At 42.2% G+C, this 21,010-nt stretch overlaps 1 protein-coding gene across 2 annotated transcripts in view; it reads right to left on the bottom strand.

Moving 5' to 3' along the window:
- atrn (attractin) overlaps nucleotides 1-21,010 on the bottom strand; it is a 123,556-nt gene that overhangs the window by 75,668 nt on the left and 26,878 nt on the right. For both annotated transcript variants that reach the window (XM_063497135.1, XM_063497136.1), the window contains exons 10-19: nucleotides 20,404-20,558; nucleotides 16,267-16,351; nucleotides 14,056-14,276; nucleotides 11,174-11,295; nucleotides 8,526-8,664; nucleotides 7,110-7,291; nucleotides 5,001-5,220; nucleotides 4,333-4,521; nucleotides 2,036-2,281; nucleotides 1,350-1,487 (exon numbers count right to left, since the gene is read on the bottom strand). In XM_063497135.1, the coding sequence (XP_063353205.1) occupies nucleotides 1,350-1,487; nucleotides 2,036-2,281; nucleotides 4,333-4,521; nucleotides 5,001-5,220; nucleotides 7,110-7,291; nucleotides 8,526-8,664; nucleotides 11,174-11,295; nucleotides 14,056-14,276; nucleotides 16,267-16,351; nucleotides 20,404-20,558 (1,697 nt within the window). The remainder of the gene's footprint in view (nucleotides 1-1,349; nucleotides 1,488-2,035; nucleotides 2,282-4,332; nucleotides 4,522-5,000; nucleotides 5,221-7,109; nucleotides 7,292-8,525; nucleotides 8,665-11,173; nucleotides 11,296-14,055; nucleotides 14,277-16,266; nucleotides 16,352-20,403; nucleotides 20,559-21,010) is intronic.

Below are 21,010 nucleotides of genomic sequence, written 5' to 3'. Positions count from 1 at the left end.
TGCCCAAACAGTACTTGCATTAGAGCCAGAGGCCAGAATTACTGTCAGTTTTATGAATTTATTTATTTGACAAATACATTACCCTTGGTCTGCCATACACCAAAGTAAGGTGGTGAAGCCATACATGAACATACATGTATGTGCAACTCTAACTCAGTCTAACATCTGTGCTTTAAAAAATAAAGCATTGCACAGCACCACCTCTCAGCTTCCCCATGCTGTTTAAAGCTCATACTGAGAGCCATGACCATGACTTAACATCTAATCCTTACATCTTTTTAAGCTAGCTTGTGGCCAATAATTTGCAACGGTGGCTACGCGACGGTTTTTCCCACCACTGTCATCAGATTGTGGGTGGAAGGTGTACGAAGCACGTGAGTCCAGGATTTGAAATCTAACTGAAAAGCTCAAAGATTCCCATGAGGCCGCTACACCTAGACACTCAAAAAAAGGCCCCATCCTCTGAAACGATGTTAACTACACGGGCACAACAGCAGTCATAGCAATCTGGCCCATCACATCGCAACGAGGCAGCACTCTCCAGGAGAAGAACAACTTTCCATCTCCCAAGAGAGAACGGTTTTGTATGTGAACACGTGTGAAATGTCTATTAGACTTGGTGATTTTTAAAAGACCCATTTTAAGGTGCCTGCACAAACGTTAACGCGCATCATCCTTTATATTAATTCATCATCATTTATCATTCTTAAAATGACTCACCCCCTTGGTAGAAACAGCTGTGAAATACATACAAGTCTGCTAACAGTGGGGGACTTGGAAGGAAAGAGCCACCTTATGATTTATCATCATTTAGGTACACGTGTCATCTTGATTATTTGATAATAATCTCCATTTTGAGGCACTGACTGTGTACTTTTTACTTGTCCACATAATGCCTCTTGAGTCAAACCAATTAGCTGTGAAGTAAAGCATGCCTTTAATGTCCCCGAGGGGGCACGCTGACAAGATAGCGATGCTGAATGGAGACAGGACAGGTTATTGATTGACTGTCACAGACGCAGAACTTAATAAATATATGTACATACCAGAGGGAGGCATAAAAAGTAAAAATCACACAACATACACTGTGGCTGTAATATACCGGTAAGCTAAATTAACCTGTCGAAGGAATAGACAATTGATTTGTTGTCCGACTGACTGACTGTCAGCATTAGCTGTAAAGGAGTAAATCTTTAATATCCCTGGGAAGGCTTTACGGTGCAGCGAGGAATCAGGAAAATGGCTGACATAAAAATGGACTGTAAAATACTGACAAGTTAAATGAAGCCGCGTGCCGAAATACCGACTGGCTGATTTAGCGCCGCACCGAACGGCCCACGGATACTCACGCTGGCAGCTGCCCCCGTTGGTCGGATCTCCGTAGAAGCCGGAGATGCAGCTCTCGCAGTGTCGGCCGGTTGTCAGGTCCTCGCACTTCTCACAGATGCTTTCGTTGACACACTGGCTGTGACCATTACACTGACAAGCTGCAAAAGAGTAAACAAACATACTGCATAAACATCACACCCCGAGACGAGAGGGGGGTACGATAAAGAAAGAACATGAAGGAATGAGTAGATTATTCTGAGCAGAGATATTTATGTAAATTTATGTAAAATAAACGTCCAGAGCTGTTTGTTCTCCAGTGCTCGAGTGTGTCATAAGAGGCATCAGAGCAGCCAGAAGTCTCTTTAAAGCAGCATTTCAATCATTTTAGATGAGAATAGCACTATAGTTATTAAGCTAAGTGAGTATTTCCTTCAAATGCCAGTCCGCCAGTCTGTACCACATAATGAGGAACAATTATAAACCAAAGTGACAATACAGAAACACATTTTCCCAAAATGCAACATAAACACATACTTTCTTTGGATGCCTATTGTCTGATAAATTCAAATTTAGGTTTTTGTTACAATGCAGATTTAACAGACAACCATTTTTGTAGTCCCCACAACATGTGTGTGTGAAATTAATTTGCATGAATGTCATTTAAAAACACATGTCACATAACTAATATCTTAGATTACGTTCCTACCTGGGCAGTGAATGAAGGACCAGTTGTAATTTGATTCGCTCGGGCACATGCTGGCGTTGAGGGCTGGCTGAGGATTGGCGGGCAGACCAGGAAGGGTGGAAGGGGCCGGGACAGAGGTCTGGAAGGGTCCGCGGTAGGAACCCTCGATGCACTGACCTTTGCCCGTGTTACTGGGGTCAGTGCACCAACCGCAGCCCGGCTGATCCAGACACTGCCCGCACGTTCTGTATCCAGAACAGTTCTCCGCTGAAGTGAAACACAACACAGCACCAGGTGATTAAAAAGGTATTTATATTTCAGAATGTTTTGGCTGTAAAAAATAAAAATGGCTTTTAAAAATGATTCTGTGTTGGTAGGTACAAACAAAGCCATCAGTATTTCAACAATCAGAGCTCTGAATTCCCGACATACTCAGAAAATTGTGCTTATATGAGAATAAAACAATAGTCAGTAGAAGCAAGCGATAGCGTGATCATTTTTGAGTTAGCTTAAAATAAAGCTAAGACACTGGAACTGGAGGGAAATGGCTGTAATATAATCTCCTCACACATTACAGGTTACATCATGTTAGCTCTCGACCTTTAGCAGGGTCGTGCCAGCTGGTTTCACCGGATTTCACTCTTTAAATCAAAGCTAGCCTCTTTGCTTTTAGCTTCAAAGTGAACAGCTGGATGGATCCTTCACATCTATTACCCGGCAAGAATGTGGTTGTCAAAAATGTCAAACAGTTTCTTTAGAAAAACTGAATGTGTGTTCTATTCAAAAAAAAAAAAAATCTGGCTTCATTCCCACTTAATTTGGAAAGGAAGAGAGTTTCAAAAGCTATCTATAAGCCCTATAACCATTTAACATGTAATCATCATCAGTCAACATGGCACAATTACCAAATAAAGACAATTCAAGAATGTGTGCCTTTAATTTCCATCTCTCGCCCCACGCTGCAAAGACGAAGTCCAAAAAGTACCAGGTTTCAAACTACCAAACCAGATTATCGATCCCCATAGCCATTCAGTGGAGGGCTACAATTTTATTTGTTCGGCTAAATGGAGGTTAACGCCCCCCCCCCCGGAAATAGTCCAAAGTTGCTACCTTTTTGTAAGTTTGGTGAAGATCTCCAGAGCAGCATATGCTTGAATGTTTGAGTATATTAACTGCAGCTACAGTACTACATACACAGATTTCAGATTTATGCTTTATTTTCCGCCGGGTTTTCCTCGTTTCTTAAATTGCAACTAATGAATCGTGACTGAAGAGCTGGTAGTTATACATGTAGCTGCTTGCAGCTTCAGAGCTTTAAATGAAATGCTGCAATGGTTTCAAGTGTCGGGCTCTTCTTGTAGAGTGTTTTGCTATGGCAGCAGCTGCAATTTGTTCAAAGTAAGTAGGAGAATGACTGGGCAGCCGGCATGAGCTGGCAACTCTTAAAAGTAAACATTTTTCGTGCAATCAATGGGATTTTAAATGAGAGACGCAGAGATCAAGGAGATCAGTGATGCACCGCTGATCGGAATCCAAAAAAGAATCCAAAACTTTTACGAATTGCAGCAGCAAAGACGACGGTAAGGGTGCCCAATTTTACTGCTCCCTACATTTAGAGTAACTCTCCCCCAGCAGTGATAAATAAGGAAATAAGCAAAGTCTTTAAAATGTTACACTCTCTTCTTCTAACTCATCTACGCATTTAACCATTTCTTTTGCCTTAAGGTTATTTGTTTGCCACTTTATGATTTTATGACTGATTAAAAAATAATAATAAATCTGTCAAATCAGACAGGAAATATGGGAAACACCAGGCAATTTGCACCCATATGGCACGCTCAATAACCACCCTAAAATTTCACTAATTTTTTTGTTCCCCATGTTCACCAACATGCTGTGCTCTGACTAAAACATAAATTAGTCATTAAGTGGAGCAATTAAATGAAACTCTTTTACTCCCCTTGAAATTCAATTCATTACATATTTCATTCTAAGAAATAACTCTGTTAAATAAAGTATTACTAAAAGGAGATTAAGAATTTAAACTGTGAAGGGCTACATTAAACGGCTAAAGGTTTTAAAACTTGGTTTTAGCCGGGAATCCTCAATCCCACTTTAATGTGGTTAGTTGGTTTCTCATCTTGATTGTTTGGTCACGAAACGACCCTCAGGCCAAGGCTGTACTGCTTGTCCAAAGGCAAGCAAGGGCATTGGGCAAAAAAGGGAGGAACAGTGAAACTATTGAGGAGCTATACTTTTATAGCATGTAGAAAGATGAAATAAAATCGAATTGCAATAACGGGAAAATGATCTCTTACGTGGACAAGTGTTCATGGTGTACCACTCCATACACTGGCCAAAGGGGAAGGAGGCTACATAGGCGTTGGAGTCGACGCACTGCTTCATGTTGCTGCACCACATGCACTCTGAGCTGCTGCTGCTGGTGCATTCGCTGCAGGTGGTTCTCATGGCGCAGGGTGTCCGGCACTGCTTGGCACTGTGGTTGGCTGTAAAATGCAACAAACTCTTTTAGCACAGATGCCTCTTTGGGACATCAGCCCTCTGCTGAACTCCAGGGCATTATAAAGCAGCAGCTATAAGTCTCTTAAGCTCATTTTAAAGGGTCAGAAACGAACACAAGTGAATTTTAAAAGGTGTCATTGTTACAGCAAGAGGTATAATGAGCCTCATAGCTATTCGCAAATCCATTTAGGCCTCCATCTGCCTTTTTGTGTACCCAGTATCAGCCTAATGACAGCCTCATCAGGCAGACATGAGACATCTGCAACAAAAATGAGCATCAGGTATGACAATCTACTTGTGCAGCCTCGACTAGCACGGACAGAAAGGTTACAGAGGAAAAAAACCCTTTCTCTTCAGCTAATTCTTAGACATGACATTACTCATGCATGCAACTTTCTTTTTTCTGTTATGTAAAAATACATGTGCATTAACAGACTTTAAAATATAAACATAGTGAGCTCACCTGGTCGTTCGCACAGGCTGCCATTCACCGGGCTTATGCAGGTTTGAGCTTTCAGTCCGGTGGCTGCCGGCTCGGCCAGGTAGCCGCAAAATCCGGCGTCGCTTGGCTCACCCGGCAGCCATTGCAGGGTGGTGTTGGTGAACGGCGACATGTCCTCCCAGCACCAGTAGGACACGTTGATTTTCCTGAGCCCTACCCACGGCGTCACAGTGGCCTTGTACTGTAAACAACAAACCAAAGGAGGATTTTACACGATGGCTCTTTGCTCTGATCGAATTAGGTAACAGATTGCTGCCAGATTTTTCTGGAAAACATCTCAAACTTAAGCAAGTAACCTAACCTAAATCAATTCCAAAAAGCATGTTTTGACTACAACACAAAGAGAAAATGTCAGTGCAGCTTTTCATTCGTACTGACGTGCAACACACTGCACCAGATGCAGTGGCAATAAAGGCAGCTTTACCTCAGTTGACTTGAGAAGCTCCATTATCCAACTCATCTCTAATCAATGGCTTTAATATTGCAATAGTAGTAAACAAAAAGACTTTTCTCTCTCTCGCAGGCATGAGAGGGATAACTGTACCTTTGAGATCGAATACAATCGCCATTTCTCGGATTGATTAAACCTGCCTGGAAACCGTTGGAACTGCTGAACTGGATGTACACCATCAATACAACACGACTCGTGAAGCCCGTTCCCAAATCTCTGCGCCCGTATCATTGAAAACCAATGTTATTCCAGAGCGGTTAAGCTTCCATTATTCTCTACCCTTAAGCACAAAGATTACCGAAAAGCAACCACCAGAACAAATTTAGACCAGCAGGGGAAATCTACACGATTTCATTAGAATGGATGAAAGACACTTCTTTAATTCCAGCCTGACTTTGTGATTTAGACCCCTTTTGTCTTATTTAGCTTCAGCATTAGATTTGCCGTGTGGTGGCTGCAAGGCACGTTACAGGATCGCTTTTTTGCATGGGTGGCCTAAGTTAAAGGAGGCAGTATTTGCATTTTGTATGTAATTAGAAACTACAAAGAGCTATATAACTTTTTTCTTTCTTTTTTTGTAGGGACTTTCCTGATATTACAAAATACTTTTTGTATTATCTACGCATCTTTTTCTCGTCTATTTATGAATGAACCGATTGATTTCTTAATGGTTTAATGTGCAAAATGTAATAAAATAATTTTATGTCAAACATTTCAAAATAAGGGGAAAAAAAAATCAGATAATTCTATTGTTCCAAAAGATAAAAATTCTGTTAAATCTTCTAACTTTTATGTTTGGTAAGATGCACAAATTTTTACGAACCTAAGGAAGTTTAACCCCAACCAACTTAAAAGTTGAATTCAGACTTTACAACCCGATACCCAACAGTGCGTCCGTCCATCCTCCGTCCATATCTGCGGATACGTGAACAGAATAAAGACGGCAGCTTGCGATGGTTGATCGATCGCAGGGATAGATTTTTGTGCATGTGCTCTAATGGAGCGAGTAAGAGATGTCTGAGCTCTGAGGAAGAGATCTGTTAATGGGAGATTTGTTCAAAAATCTCACACACACACACACACACACACACACACACACACACAAATGAATCCAACCAGAGCTCATTCAGATTAAGAAGGAAAAGAGAAGATTTCAAAAGCTACTGAAAAGACAGCCAAGGGCAAAAACTAGAGAAGGTGCACAAGAGTCCATTTATGCTCATCAATCAGAGAAAAACATGAGAAATAAAAATCTTTTCTACAGTGAACTTCAGATGTGGTGGTTTTTTGAACCCGTGTGTAACTGTTACTGAGTTAGTCTTCTAATGTGTCCACATGCACTTACTTTAACAAGACAGTATATCAAAGAAGATGCTCTTTGTAGACAACATCATTAGTTGTCTAAGTAGTGTATCATTCTTCAGTCTTTGCCTGATTTGATCTTTTTGCTGTAATTATCCATTTTTATCTCCAGCACTCTCAGCGCATCTCAAGTCTTATCGGTATCTTTCTCTCTGCTGGTCTGATGACCCAATTTCCCCAAGGAGAATATCACATTTTCTCTAATCCGATAATTAATATCCTGGTTACTTCCCCCTCCAATCGCCCCTTCTCCTTACCACCACGCTCATTATTTGCAGCTCCTTCAGGACAAAGTCCACCTTCTTTTGCGTGGTCAGAGAAGCCAGGACGGCGTTGTGGTTCCTGCAGGTCAGTTTGGCGTTATCGTACGAGTCCTTGGTCGTGATGAATTTCAGACAAGAGTTGCCCACCAGGTGCCAGCTTTCACCACACACGTTCTCTGCAGCGGAGAGAGTAGACGTCAATACTTCTGACACACCTGGTAGGCTAATATGCAAGCTGACTGTATATCCACTGGAAAAACTGGCCAGCTTTTTTTATTTGTTTCAGTCTTTTTAATTATTGTTGTATGTCAGAAGCAATACAGGTATCATAATAAAAATACAGAACTTTTTGAAAGCAGTTGTCTCCATCTTGTAGACATCCAAAGTTTCAAACATGTCCGTCAATGCCTCATCAGGTAACTTGTAAACTAAAGCCAAGAATATTTCTGCTGTGTTTTTAATTTTATTCTTTGTTCTTAATCTTTGGTCTATACTTCTCTCATTCACCAAAACCGAGCTTTCATCACTGTGTAGCATGTGGCTAATTATTTTTAATAGATTTCAGAGGTGACAGCACGGTGGCTTGGTGGTTAGCACTGTTGCCTCACAGAAAGAAGTTCAATTCCAACATCAGGCCAGGGTCTTTCTGTTAGTGGGGATAGATTCATAGGTAACTCTAAATTGCCCATAGGTGTGAATGCTTGTCTGTGTCTATGTGTTAACCCTGCGACAGACTGCCTCTCGCCCTAAAACAGCTGGGATAGGCTCCAGCGAAGAGAATGGATGGATGGAGATTTCAGAAGTCATTACGTAAATCTATTTAGTTTCTCACAAAAAAATAAAAATAAAAATGTAAAAAAAACATGCGTAGGAGTGACTTTCCTTCTGACAGACTTTATCTCAGGGGTCCCCAATCCCAGTCCACGAGGGCCGGTGTCCCTGCAGGGTTTAGATGTGTCCTTGATCCATCACAGCTGATTTAAATGGATAAATGACCTCCTCAACATGTCTTGAAGTTCTCCAGAGGCCTGGTAATGAACTAATCGTGTGATTCAGGTATGTTGACCCAGGGTGAGATCTAAAACCTGCAGGGACACCGGCCCTCGCGGACTGGGATTGGGGACCCCTGCTTTATCTGATAAATGAACAGTTAACTTGGGTTTGATAACTAGAGAGATAAAATTGGTGAATATAGGTTCAGCACTTCCTGCTTATCTGTGCTGTATAACAATATTGGACTATTTAACTTCTGTTATCAGTTTCACAACTCTAGGTTTCAGAAACTAAGTATGATTCGTGTTGCCTTTTGCCTGTGTGTGCATGTGTGTGTGCGTGTGTGTTTGTGTGTGCGCGCGCTGTTGTAATCTTTTCAAATTAAACTGCTTTATTTCTTCCAAGCATCCCTGTTACCTGGCAGCGAGATGCACTCTTGGTTGCGAGAATCCCACTGACAGTTTTGGTCCACAGCACAGCTCTTGCAGCTTGTTTTCTTGTTGCACACGTACGACGGGTTGTCCTTGGGGCAAACTTCATACTCGGCTATGGCCCCCTGAGAAAAGAAACCCGAAAACAACAGACATCAACACTTTGGACTCTAAACTGCCAAACAATTACATTTCGTGATGCGTAAATGATATTCATTCAGATGAAACAAAAACAACAAAACAAAAAAAACTAAGCATTTTTTATTAGTCACGCAGAATAAAGGGGAACAGATATATGAGGACCAGACAGATCTTTTCAAATTCTTTCAAAAAGATTTAAACTTTGGATGCGCTGAAAAAAAGAAAAAAAAAAAGAAAGAAAAGAAAATATCAAAGTCTTCTTTTTTCCTACAACACAGCTATTTGAATTTAAATATTCGATTATTAAATAACTGAAGTCAGAGATATTGAGACTCATTTCTCACATATTGTGCAGATAAGAGCGCTGAAAGAGACATTTGAACTGTGCGAGTCTGCCGGCGGCTAACAGAGGAGTAATCTGATCATAGATTGACAAACCAGATTCAGCAAACATGAAAATGTTTCATTAGTTCTCACACAAAGCACTGAATTATGCTCAAGTCTATCCATTTAGTAGACATGGCTGATTATTTTAGTAATAGTATATTTGCTTGCACAGAAAGCCCGAGTCCTTTTTTTCTTATTAAACAAGAATTTTATCTTAGAAATGTTTCTTCTTTCTTCCTCCAACATTACTTACATAAAACAATCCACTTACATATTATATAAACCTTTAAATTAGCCTACATCTTACTGCTCAGGTCCCTAATGAAACACATTATGTTATGTTATAAATATGGACTTACAACAAACTGTAAAAACCATTACTCGACATACCTGCTTCAATAAAAAGAAAGAAAATATTAATGTTCACCTTCTTATTATGAATAAATACATTGTGGTAATCATACAATGGAAGAATGGATGAAATGTTTTTACTTGTAGAAGCTGAGATACCACCGCAGCACAGATCAGCATCACTATTTGATGAAAACACATTTTCGGGCCACTTTCTTAGAAACGCTCTGCTAGTGCTGGGTTGAACGAAGTGCCTTAATTCCATATTGACAGTGACAGCATCACACAGCTGCTGTGAACCTCTTGTTCCACCTCATTCCAAAGATGCTCCATTGGACTGAGATCTGATGACTGTGGAGGCTGCTTGAGTACACTGGATTGAGATCATTTCAGGTTTGTGACATGCTGTGATATCCTGCTGGAAGCAGCCATCAGATGATGAGTACACTGTAGTCATAAAGGGACCACATTGTGTGCTCATGATTATAATCAGAAACCAAACTCTGGTAAGGCTTTGGCATCCACACAATATTCACTTGGTATGAATGAACCTAAATTGTGCCAAGAAAATATCGCCAACGCCATTAGGCCACACCACCTTGGTTTTAACGACTGTTTTTTTGAGTTACTGTTGCTATCCTATCAGATCGAAGCAGTGTGGCCACTGTTCTCTGACCTCAGGCATCAACAAGGTATTTTTGCCCAAACTGCTGCTCAATGGATGTTTTACATACAAGCATGCCATTCAACATTCAAGTCCCTCAAATCACTCAAACACACTCACACACTTATGCTCACTTTGAATTTCTGCAGGTCATTTTGATGCCTAAATGCATTGAGTAGCTTGCCGTTATATTGGCGGACTAAGATATTTGCATTACCTAGCAGCTGAACAGGTGTATTTATAAACCAACCAGTGAGTATACATTATAACAGAGCTGTAAGACGGAAAGTCAAAACATTTATCAGTCGGGGTGTGAAGGGTGCTACTGACCATCACAGAAAATCCCCAAAAAGGTTTGCTTGCACGCATACATGGAGCGTCCTCTGCTGCCTACACTGCCAAGTAATTTGCCATTAACATAATGTAACCTCTCAGATTTTGGGGGTCAGGGTTATTTTGATTTCTTTTAAGGACACATGGGCTGGACTGAGACAGGCTGTATTTTTCCCTCTCATGTGTGTTTTAAGATGAAGTAACCTTTGGAGAAAAATGAAATAAAAGTTTGTGTAGTCCATTGAAAGCAACAAAAAGTTGCCAAAATTAGTGAAGCTGCACTGGAATTGGCTCTGGGAAACGATTGTGTCTGAGCATTCATTATTCTGTGCTTCAAAGAGCCTCTGACTGCTCGAGATCATAACAACACTACCTATTCATGTATTACAATAAGTTGCAAAATTGCACTCGGCTTGCGTGGCAACAAAATGTTAGTTGGCAATGTTTGCTGAAGTGAAAACACATCCACGCATGTAAACATCAGATTTTGAAGTTCTGCAGCATGCAGAGAAACCACCGGTGTCCAACAAAACCATTACTTTGTGTGTTTAATGTCCAACAAAGTGTTTTTTTCTCCCCCAAGCAATGAGGTGACTGCAGGCAGTAAGCCCGGCAGGCCCCTTCTCTACAACCTGATATATCCTGCTTTCTGGATCCTCCCAGGCTTATAAGAAGCACCTCTTCAGCTCCTATATGTAACAGAGTTAGATGTGATGTCCCCAAATGCTCTGAGCAGGGTGGAGAGCAAGTTTTCTTACCGATGCAGAGGTGCAGTTACTTCCGAGAGACACGCATTGGCTCGAACACCACTGGCAGCCGTTGGTGTTGGCAGTGCAGCTGTAACAGTCGGTATACTGGTCACATCTCTCAGCATCACCGTCTGCAAAATGTAGAACAGGGTGCACATTATTTTTTTAAACTAATTAATTTATAAGAACAGAGACAGAAATCTTCCAGTCAGTCCAAAAGTCAAAGCAACCAGTAACTCTGTTTCTGCCATTAACCACGGCTCAGTCAAAACATTTGCGGTCTCTTTCGGGGTATCCAGTGCTGACTGCCAGATAGCATCCCTTGTATTTAATGTGCCTGAAAGAGATGCCATGGAGCGGTTTCCATCTGCCAGCACTGCTGTAGAAGCAAGACCGGAAAATAAGACAGCCGTGTCGAGGAGAAAGGCGGATGTTTCTGGGTTTTTATCTTTGTGTGACAACTGACAAACAAACGGAAGACAACTCTCAACAGGAAGCAGAGAGAGAAGGCTGGACTGTCCTTCGTGATTACCTCACTGACACGCACGCTCACATGTAAGAAATTGTGTGTGGGTGCATCAGTGTCACGAGCGTTAGTGTTGGGGGATGTTTATAATTAGAAATCAAAATGTAATAAAACCTCAATGCAATTAAAAACCAAACAAACAGGTTTGCACATCACACAAAATGTAAACAAAAACAGAATCCAGGATTTTATTTAGTAGAGAACACAGAAACCATAACGAGTGTTGAAACTGGGAAAATGTACTACTAAATATTAGCTAATTTTGAGCAGCAATATATCTTTAAAAAGTTGGGACAGAGGCAAAAAAAAGACTGGTAAAAAGTAAAAGTAAAAAAGTAAGTGGTCCTAAAATGAAACAGCCGGTGGGACATTTTGCAACTAATTAATTTAATTAGCACCAGGTCAATTCCTGTTTTTACTGCCAGAGTTTCTCAGAAGGTGGGCAGAGGTTCTCCAATTAGCAAAAAACTGTCAGCAACAATTTCAGAATGTTCTCAACATAAGATTGTGAAGTCCTTGAATATCTCATCATCTACATAATATGCTTGTTCTTCTCCATAATCAGCCACGATGCACACCTGACCATGGATGCACTAGCGCACCAGTGGCCAGTCGTGCTCCTGTATGCATTTCCCCCAGTGGAAATAATATCTCCAGTTCTAGAGAGTGTGTCGACAGCAGCTCTCTCTGATTCTAGTGGCCCCTTGATGGCCAACAAAGTCATGGCATGTGGATATAATGAGTCTTTTAGCACCAAGGCCTTGGCAGTTTCATCTCTGAAGGGACCTCCTCTCTCAGGTGGAAGGAGAAGTGGTTCATCCGCGCCCGGATCTGGCGCCTTCATGCTTACCTGCTGAGAGGTCTAATGTGATAGACAAGGGTCTGTCCCCAAGCATAGTAGCAACAATCTAGAGTGCTAGGGCCTCAACCAAACCTTCAAGCAATGGTGCTAGGACCGGCGCAAACCTCCATTCCAGTGGTCTATTCTGGATATTTTGACATTGCTGCAGGAGATTCAGCAATATCTGCTTATCTTATTGGTTTTGATTGGGTGACACCAGTTGCACATCTCCTTGCCATAAGTTTTTGTAAAAGGGTTTGCTGCCTGAGACCCGTGGTTAGGTTCAGCATCCCTGCATAGGTTTTTGGTGCTGGAGCCCCCTTGTGGACCCATTTGAACCCACCGAGTCTATGTATACAAAATTTCTTTCATGTAAGACTGCATTGGTTCTCCCGTTGGCTTCTGGAAAGCGAGTAGGTGACCTTCACGCTCTGTCTGTGCATCCCTCCTGCACACAGTTCTCTCCTGATGGCCTCAGGGTCGTATTGTGCACAAATGCGGCATGTTTACCCAAGGTCATTCCTGCATCTTATAGCTCAATGGAATTTGAGCATCTGAGCTTTTGCTCCTCTTCTTTTGCATCTAAGAAGCAGAAGAGGATGCACGTGTGTTATGTACAAACATTAAGAGCACTCAGAATGTGCTTTTATGAGACCAGTCGTTGTCTGCTTCGCTAATCCGGCTACAGGTAGACCCCCTGTTTAAACTGAGGCTGTCCCACTGGATTATAGAAGCTATCTCACTGGCATACAGCACCAAGGATCCCGCTTTGTCCCGCTTCTTTGTGCTGGGTCTACTGCACACTGGCGATGCTGGTGGTCCGACTCCAGTTTGATGGCTGCTCTATGGGGTGCATATATATGTTCCATACTTATGTGTTGTACCGAGTGCATCGACTGAAAGGGAACAAACAGTTATATCTATAACTTCTCTTCCCTGAAGGAGAGGATCGAGCTACAACACAAGGTTGCCCCGCTGCACAGCTTGGATCAGTTAACAGTGACTATCAAACTGAGGGATGACAGAGGCTATAGGTGCAGCCAGGGGCCATGCACATGTCTTCACAGGTCATCCACCGTAAAGGCGTGAATGGAGGTTTCTTTAGCCAGGACACGCGGGGCGTAATATCCCATACTTGTGTTGCACCTCATTCCTCTCCTTCAGGGAACAGAAGTTATAGGTATAACTGTTTGTTTCTGGATGATGCATGAGGGCCATATTTTCCACATTCCAAAACTTACCACATATACACAAACACGCACAATCATACACAGAGGAAAACACCCAGGTGACATATTTTTTCGCTCATTTTCACTCTTTGATGTGAGGAACTGTGTTGGCAGCCCATGACAAACAAGCCGTTTCTGGCAGCCTATGCATCTCATCGGACATCAGTGAAGCGAATGCAGATGAGTTCTGCACACACTGAAGGAAAGCATCGAGAACCCCAAATTATCTTGGATTAGCTTCACGTGTCACGTCCATGCCCATGTGGCATTTCAATGCAACTGCAGCGTCACCTACATGATCTCGTGTTGCAGGAGGGCTGCTGCTGCTGTTCAGTGCCGATAACGTCGCTTTCCCAAGGCAGACAGGCCTCCTGGGTGGCGTTCCACATGCAGTGAATTCCTGGCCAGGCCTGGCTGCAGGACGTCGGGCTGGAAAAGGCTGAGCAGCTGGGCGAGGTGTACGTGAGGACATCGCTGAGCAGTAGACTGTTAAAGCCACCAAACACGTACATAACACTGCAGGAGAAGACAAGAAAAGAATTAGAGGACTACAGGCGAAATAGATGTTAGGAGGGAAGGGATTCAGGAAGTAAGACAAGTGAATTTCCTCCCTACTATTTTGCCCAATTTCAACCCTTTTTGCACACTCTAAGTGATCCTCCTCTTCTCTGGGCTTCAACCTGCCTCTTAAGTCTGCTAAATCCCCAACAAGCGCTCTCTTCCTGTGCAGATGGACCTGACAGGACCCCCTACTGTGCGCGTGTTAGAGTGCATTTTGATGATGGGTCCAGGTCGTTTCTGAACATGTTTCTCCACTGGCCTATGTTCAGCTACTGGGATTACTCTGTGAGCGTGGGCCTAAGCGTATGCATGCTCTCAGACTCATCCACCAATTACCCATTCACAGGCTGCCCGGCTGGGTAGATGGGTAATTTGCACAAGTCTGATCAAAAGCCCCCCCCCAACTCCACCGGATCATGGAGGGCACACTTCAAACTGCACGCTGAGGACATCCTGCTGAGTGCCTAGATCGGGAGGAGGAGAACATGGTAGTCTTGCAGGGGACTACATCAGTTAACCACTTTCTTTTCTTCTCATTTAAAAGATGTGAGTCATTGTAGAGAAAAAGTCTTACGGATAGTGAAAGCGTGTGTTTTCCCTCCCAATCACTTTCTTTCAAAAAATATTATGAAAACTGTTTTTTAACAGAGAATTTAAAGAAAGTCACTGAGATAGCAAGACACAGTTCAAAGGAAAGACTGTGCCAGGTATTTTTTTTTCTTTTGGGGGGGGGGGGGGGGGGGGGGGGGGGGCTGAAAGCAAATGCAGATCCTTTAAAGTTTAGACCAAAGGATGCTTGTAGAGTTTTGCTGTAGTACTTAAGTTAATGTGGAGCAGGTACATCATCTCTGTCTTCAATATTACAACTCAAACCTGACATTTAGGACTACGGCAGTAGAGCATGTTTTTTTAAACCTTATTACGGCTTCTCGTAAACTTGCTTATCGTCATTTTGCTTAACAAAAAAATTTTTTTAAAAAATGCTCAGTTTGACTGCTGTGAACTTTTGATTGCGCTGAACTCGAACAGTTAATGAATGCATGAACAAACTTTGAACTGCTCCCAAGGAAGTGGAGTCATGAGTAATATAAGGACTGCCCCAAACAGGGGTAGTGATTAATGTTAATATTTAATGTCTTCTATACAACAGGATGTATAATTTAATATGGATCGCAGCGTCTTGCTCTGCTGGCAGAGCAGATCATATTTAGTGATGAGTCATCGCTTCTGCTCGCAGCACCATCCCCATCACAATCTATTCATATTGCAGACTGATAATGAAATGTCATGTATGGATCCACACAGCTTTTCCCAAGGCAACAAGGGTTTGATTTTTCCCTGTGATGCACTGTTTGCTCGTTTTCCTTTGCTTCAAGTGTTTCCCCTTTGTCCCCGCTCTGTGCTGCCATAGTGCAAGACCATTTCCTTATGCTACACCATAAATTCAACACAATTTAAGAAGCAACAATAACCCCACGTGTGTTGCAGTTGTCCCCTATCAAGCAAAGGACGTGTACTTGAAGGGTTTAAGCCAACAAAGGAACTCATTTTGAGGACTTCCTTTTATCAGAAAGTCTGCTGCCAATACTTGAAAATCTCTTGTTCTATTCTCAACTCTCACTCTGAATGCCAAAGCATCCATTCATGAATTCAGCTTCTCTTTCTTAACAATCCTTTTTAATCGTTTTTCGACAACAAACGGCAGCTTTCTACGTTTTTGTGTTCCTCATTTCCTCTCTGCTAGCCTCTGCTGAGGTTTTGTGGTTGTTCCATCATCCATCTAACAAGTCCACAGCGATCATAAATAAAACAAACAGGAAAGGAATCGAGTGAAGAAGAAAAATCATACAGGAGCTTATGTTTAATGAGATTCATATATGTACTGCAGAGGATTTTCCACTTTTAATCCTGTGAGTTTTCAATTACGTAATTAATTAAAGATTACCCATCACTGAAGACTGCAGAGTGTCCGAAGCGGTTGACATCGTGGTACAGGTCCGGTCGAGGTAACACTGTCCACTCATCACATGCTGCAATGAAAAGAAGACAGAAGTTAAACTCTTCACCTGCTCCCACTCGTTATACCATACATGTCTTCAGCTGTGGCAAACTCCGCTGACACGCTCTGGGTGGTTAGCGAGGCTCATCTTCTCGTGTCAGTCAAGCTAATGGCCGAAAGTGACTCAGACACTGATCACAGGTAGAGGAATACCATAGCTGAATGTAAAGGCAGGTAAAAGGTGCAGGAGGGGACAGAGAGTCAGTGATGGTTTTGTTTGACCCACATAAGCAGATGTAAGTGACCAATTTCCAACAGTCTGATGGTTCAAACAAAGTCTGAACTGGTATCCCTGGATTTGACTTGTATGTCTCTAAGCCTGGCCTTTCCATTTTTGGTGGTGGAAACTGCAATAGGGTGTTTTGAACCTGCAACACACTAACAAGTTATTCTAGGTCCTTTCTGCAATTTGCAGGTGAAAGAATTCACAATCTGTTAAACAATTAGGCTCTCAGAAAGCTTCAGACCCACAGATTTTGCATATTCATATGCAGATCTGTCAGTCTGAAGTTACACATATGGATGTTGTTATCCAAACTAGTGCTACCCAACTTGTTTGTCTAGTAACTAATAAAATGAAGCAAGGGCAACTTGTGACTCAACTGTCACCGAACTGAAAAAGGAGAAATGTTTCTGTTCTTACTGCGGCTTACCTACAGTTTGAAATTCAGCCACTGGAAAGCTGCTGTGATGTCTTTACCTCTAAATTTCTATATTGGTGTTTAGCAGGTAAATGAATAACTGAATGGTTTGATTCCTTTATGTTTGTTTTAATGGAAAGCAGCAGCAGTATGTGCAGCTATAAAACCTTAATGAAAAAAAAAAAAAAATAATGAGCTTGAAAGTCAAAGCCTAAAGAAGCCAGCACAGTGACTGTGGTAAATCACATTCACACGGTACAATGCAGTGCAAGTCATCATAGTCTCCCAGAGGAGATGGACGGACATCTGTGAAAGCGCCACATTCACGAGCAGACAGTGCCCTCTGGTGTCACATGATGGCACTGCTGCTGGTGTGGTGCATTGCCCCTCACAGTGGTTATTTTACAACACGATTTACTAATGTCAGGACAGTGGACAGCTCTTGAATTCTATGCTCTAATTGAGTTCAGCTTGTTAAGGAGAGACAATTAGTTCTCGACGCGGGGCCATCTTGACTCTAATTACCACTGCGGCTGCTGACACCGACCCTACAGCTGGCTGGTGCTGGAGTAATATAGTGAGCTAGTACTTTCTGTCCAATTACAAAATCATAGAGAGGATGAGGAGTGGCAGGCAGAGGTCAGAAACAAGGAGGGGAGGGGTTGGTGGGCTTAAAGTTTATTAAATCTAAAAGTTTGGCTCGAATAATCTCTGGGGAAATCCCAAAAACAATTTGTCGCCAGGGTCAGACGAGCTAGTCTCATTTCGCCAGGCAAGACGCAGCATGCGGTAACTTAAACATATGTGGCACACGTTGCCTCATCATCTGTTCTTCATACCACAAAGGGATGTCTTAGTCCGAACCTGCAATTCTCGAGAACAAAAGCTGGGAGAGATCGGAGGACGTGTGTGTGTGTGTGTGTGTGTGTGTGTGTGTGCGTGTGTGTGCCCCTGAGAGATAGTTTCACTGCTTGTCAATCATGATGGAAATGACACAGCAAACCCTCAAATGTCCCGGGGCAATTTTCAGCCTCCGGGGAATTCTCCCATCCGGAGAGAGTGAAGTCTCTCATTAATGAGCAGCTTGCGATGGCACTGCGGAAGGAGGCAGACTCAATTTACGACAGCGTTTATAGGCAGTTAACAAAATGAGGAAGCCGGGATGGTTTGTGACAAAGCTGTGTTAGCTTACATTAGGACAAAGAGGAGAACTTCAAACAGGATTATAATTAGTTCTCAAAAATCAACTCGGATCTTAGTATTTTACTTGTAAAAGGAAAGAGAAAGCTGATTTTCTACTCTGCCAGCAGTCTGCACAGGGGCTCTGCTGTCAAGTAATAATTTACAAACCTAAGGAATCCCGAAGAATTGCAACATAGCATTCAGAAAAGAGACTGCATGAATAAACACGAATAAATATAGTTTATGTCCCCAAAGCTATGAATAGGAAAGCCCACCCTGCTTTACTGACACCCTGAAATCCTCACAGAGCAGCTTGGAGTGAGAAGGTCTATGAAATTGGACTTGCTAGTTTTCAACCCTAAAGCCCAGGTTTTCCTTTATGTCACTAATTTGTATGAGAAGTGCACATCAGACACACTAATTAAAAATTGCCAGATTTAATATCATAACTCCCTCACAGCAGGTAGGTTGGAGCAGCGGTCCCCAGCCTTTGCATCACGGACCGGTTTAATATCAGACAATATTTTCACTGACCGGCCTTTAAGGTGTTGCGGATAAATACAACAAAATAAAATGATACGACCAAGACAAAAACTGTGGTATTTTGTAAATATAATATTAAACGCAAATTCACTGTATAATTGTGTAACTTTATTAGCAGCGTCCTCCTGAAATGCGCCAACAACATTGAGAGTAACGTACTCCTCTCTCTGGTCGCTATGGTATCACGTAAATATTTCTTTCAAAATAATACACACAACTACAACACAGGAAAAGACCCAGGGACTCCGAGTTAGTGATGAAAACCCTGAAAACCATACATTTCACACCCGAGCCTCAACTCTCGCAGCCCAGTACCAAACGACTCTGGTCTGTGGCCCGGGGGCTGGCGACCGCTGGGTTAGAGAATTGGATCTTACTGGGGGCGACTTCCCGTTTTTCTCCAGGAAAGCCCCTTAAAGCCACTCAAAAGGAGTGGCTCTTTAAAGGTCATGTGGAAACAGACCACCAAATAAACTCTTTTTTCCTATATCTAATTATTTAGACACAAAAACAGGTGTTTATTCTTCTTGTTACCTGAAGATGCCTCTTCCGAACCACCTTTATTTTTGCAACACGAAAAGCAAACTGCAGTAAACACCTTTGTGTGCCTTCCAGTACAATCACTGGTAAACCAGTATGACGGCATCTGAGAAAAATCCCAGATGACAATTAACTACACATCTCAGGTGTTTAAGACAAAACAAAACCTGCTCGTGCTCACCCTTCCAGGGGCGGGGCTAACACCACAGACTTCCTAATACCGTCATGTTGAAATGAGCAAAAGGAAAGAGCTAGAAGCTTCCAAATACTTAGGCGATATTATTTCAAGAGCCCGAACTTCAAGAAACAAACTAACTGTCTGTGCAAACGGACAAAGTTTGCATCCCTAGCCAAGGCAAATTCCCAATTTTCACCTTTTAAAGATGATCCAGAGCCACATCAAAACTTTATGGATCGTTTCTTTTTTTTTTTCCTTCTTCCTATGCTCCCCCTTTGCAGGTAGTTTTAATGAAATATCGTTTGCAGTTTTGCACAGTTTTTGATCTTGCTGACAAACAAAGAGTGCGTATCGCGTACTTCTGCCAGAGCTCTCGCCTTAGCGGAGGAGTAATTCCAAGCGCCAACTCATTCGACTGGTAATTTAAAGCAAAGTGTTTCTTCTGAAACGGTGAAAATCAAAAGCTATCTGGAGGAACAATAAATATTTTGAAATCAAAACCCCACAGGATTCAGCTTTTCCAAAGCATTAAGAATTATAAAGAACAGGATTGTTATGCACATAAATAAAGTGAGAAGTCAAAAAGCACCTTCACTCTCTCAGTTAGCTTTAATTTCTCTCTTTTTATACCAAGATCCAGCATAATAATACTAGTGTGAATATGACAAAAACACCACAGTGCTGGAAAGCTTAACAACATCTCATTATGAGTATTTATTTTTTATTTTTTTCCAGTTATGAATAGAAGCTGTGTTTTTATTGAGTCTGCAAATCAAGTTGCAAAAATCTGACCTTCTGTTGCTCCAGTGGAGCTTCCTAGTGACAACAAGAACCCTGCCGCTGTACTAAGCAGCTCCCAGGTGTGAATGCATGTAGATGGGTGACAGCAAAGAGCCTCAGTGAAAGGAAAAAGGCTGTGTGTATGTGTGTGTTACTGACCTAAATTGTAGGCCAAGAAGTCCGATGAGAAGCACTTGGCGCCGTGGCTCATGGAGGTGTCGTTGTGGGTATTTCCACCAAACACCAGCATCATCCCACTAACCATCACTGCTGTGTGGAGGTACCGGAAGAAGCCGCTGTCTCTCAGAATGGTCCTGCACAGCCACAGTTTGGATTGTTGTTAAGCACTTGAACGCCACACGGCCCTTATTTTCGGAGCACCAGCGAGTTTCATTTTAAAATGTCGTCACGTGAACGCTTTTTGTAACTCAAGAGAGTTAAGTTTTCCTTACACATGCAAACTTTGCCTAAAGTACTGAATGTTGGACCTTGGCTTGTGCAAAGATGCTTCATCCTCAGAGTGCAGCCTCCTGCCATTAGCAGAGGTTTAGACATGTGAAGGCTGCGCGGCACTTCTGTGACTAATTCTATCAAAATAAGGCGAAATCTCTGCAAGGTCAAAGTGCTGATTACCAAAATAGTTTTTAAAAAGGTATCAGCTGAAGAAAAAGGGAAGTCAGTAAACGAAGGCAGTGCATTTAAGTTATTACTGTAATGTAAATGGCATTTAAGTACCTGCATATCCTTACAGTGAAAGGTTTGGAAA

This window comes from Pelmatolapia mariae, linkage group LG16_19, assembly GCF_036321145.2.
Source record: "Pelmatolapia mariae isolate MD_Pm_ZW linkage group LG16_19, Pm_UMD_F_2, whole genome shotgun sequence".
Classification (NCBI taxonomy): Eukaryota; Metazoa; Chordata; class Actinopteri; order Cichliformes; family Cichlidae; genus Pelmatolapia; species Pelmatolapia mariae.
This window is presented reverse-complemented; position numbering and strand designations above follow the sequence as displayed.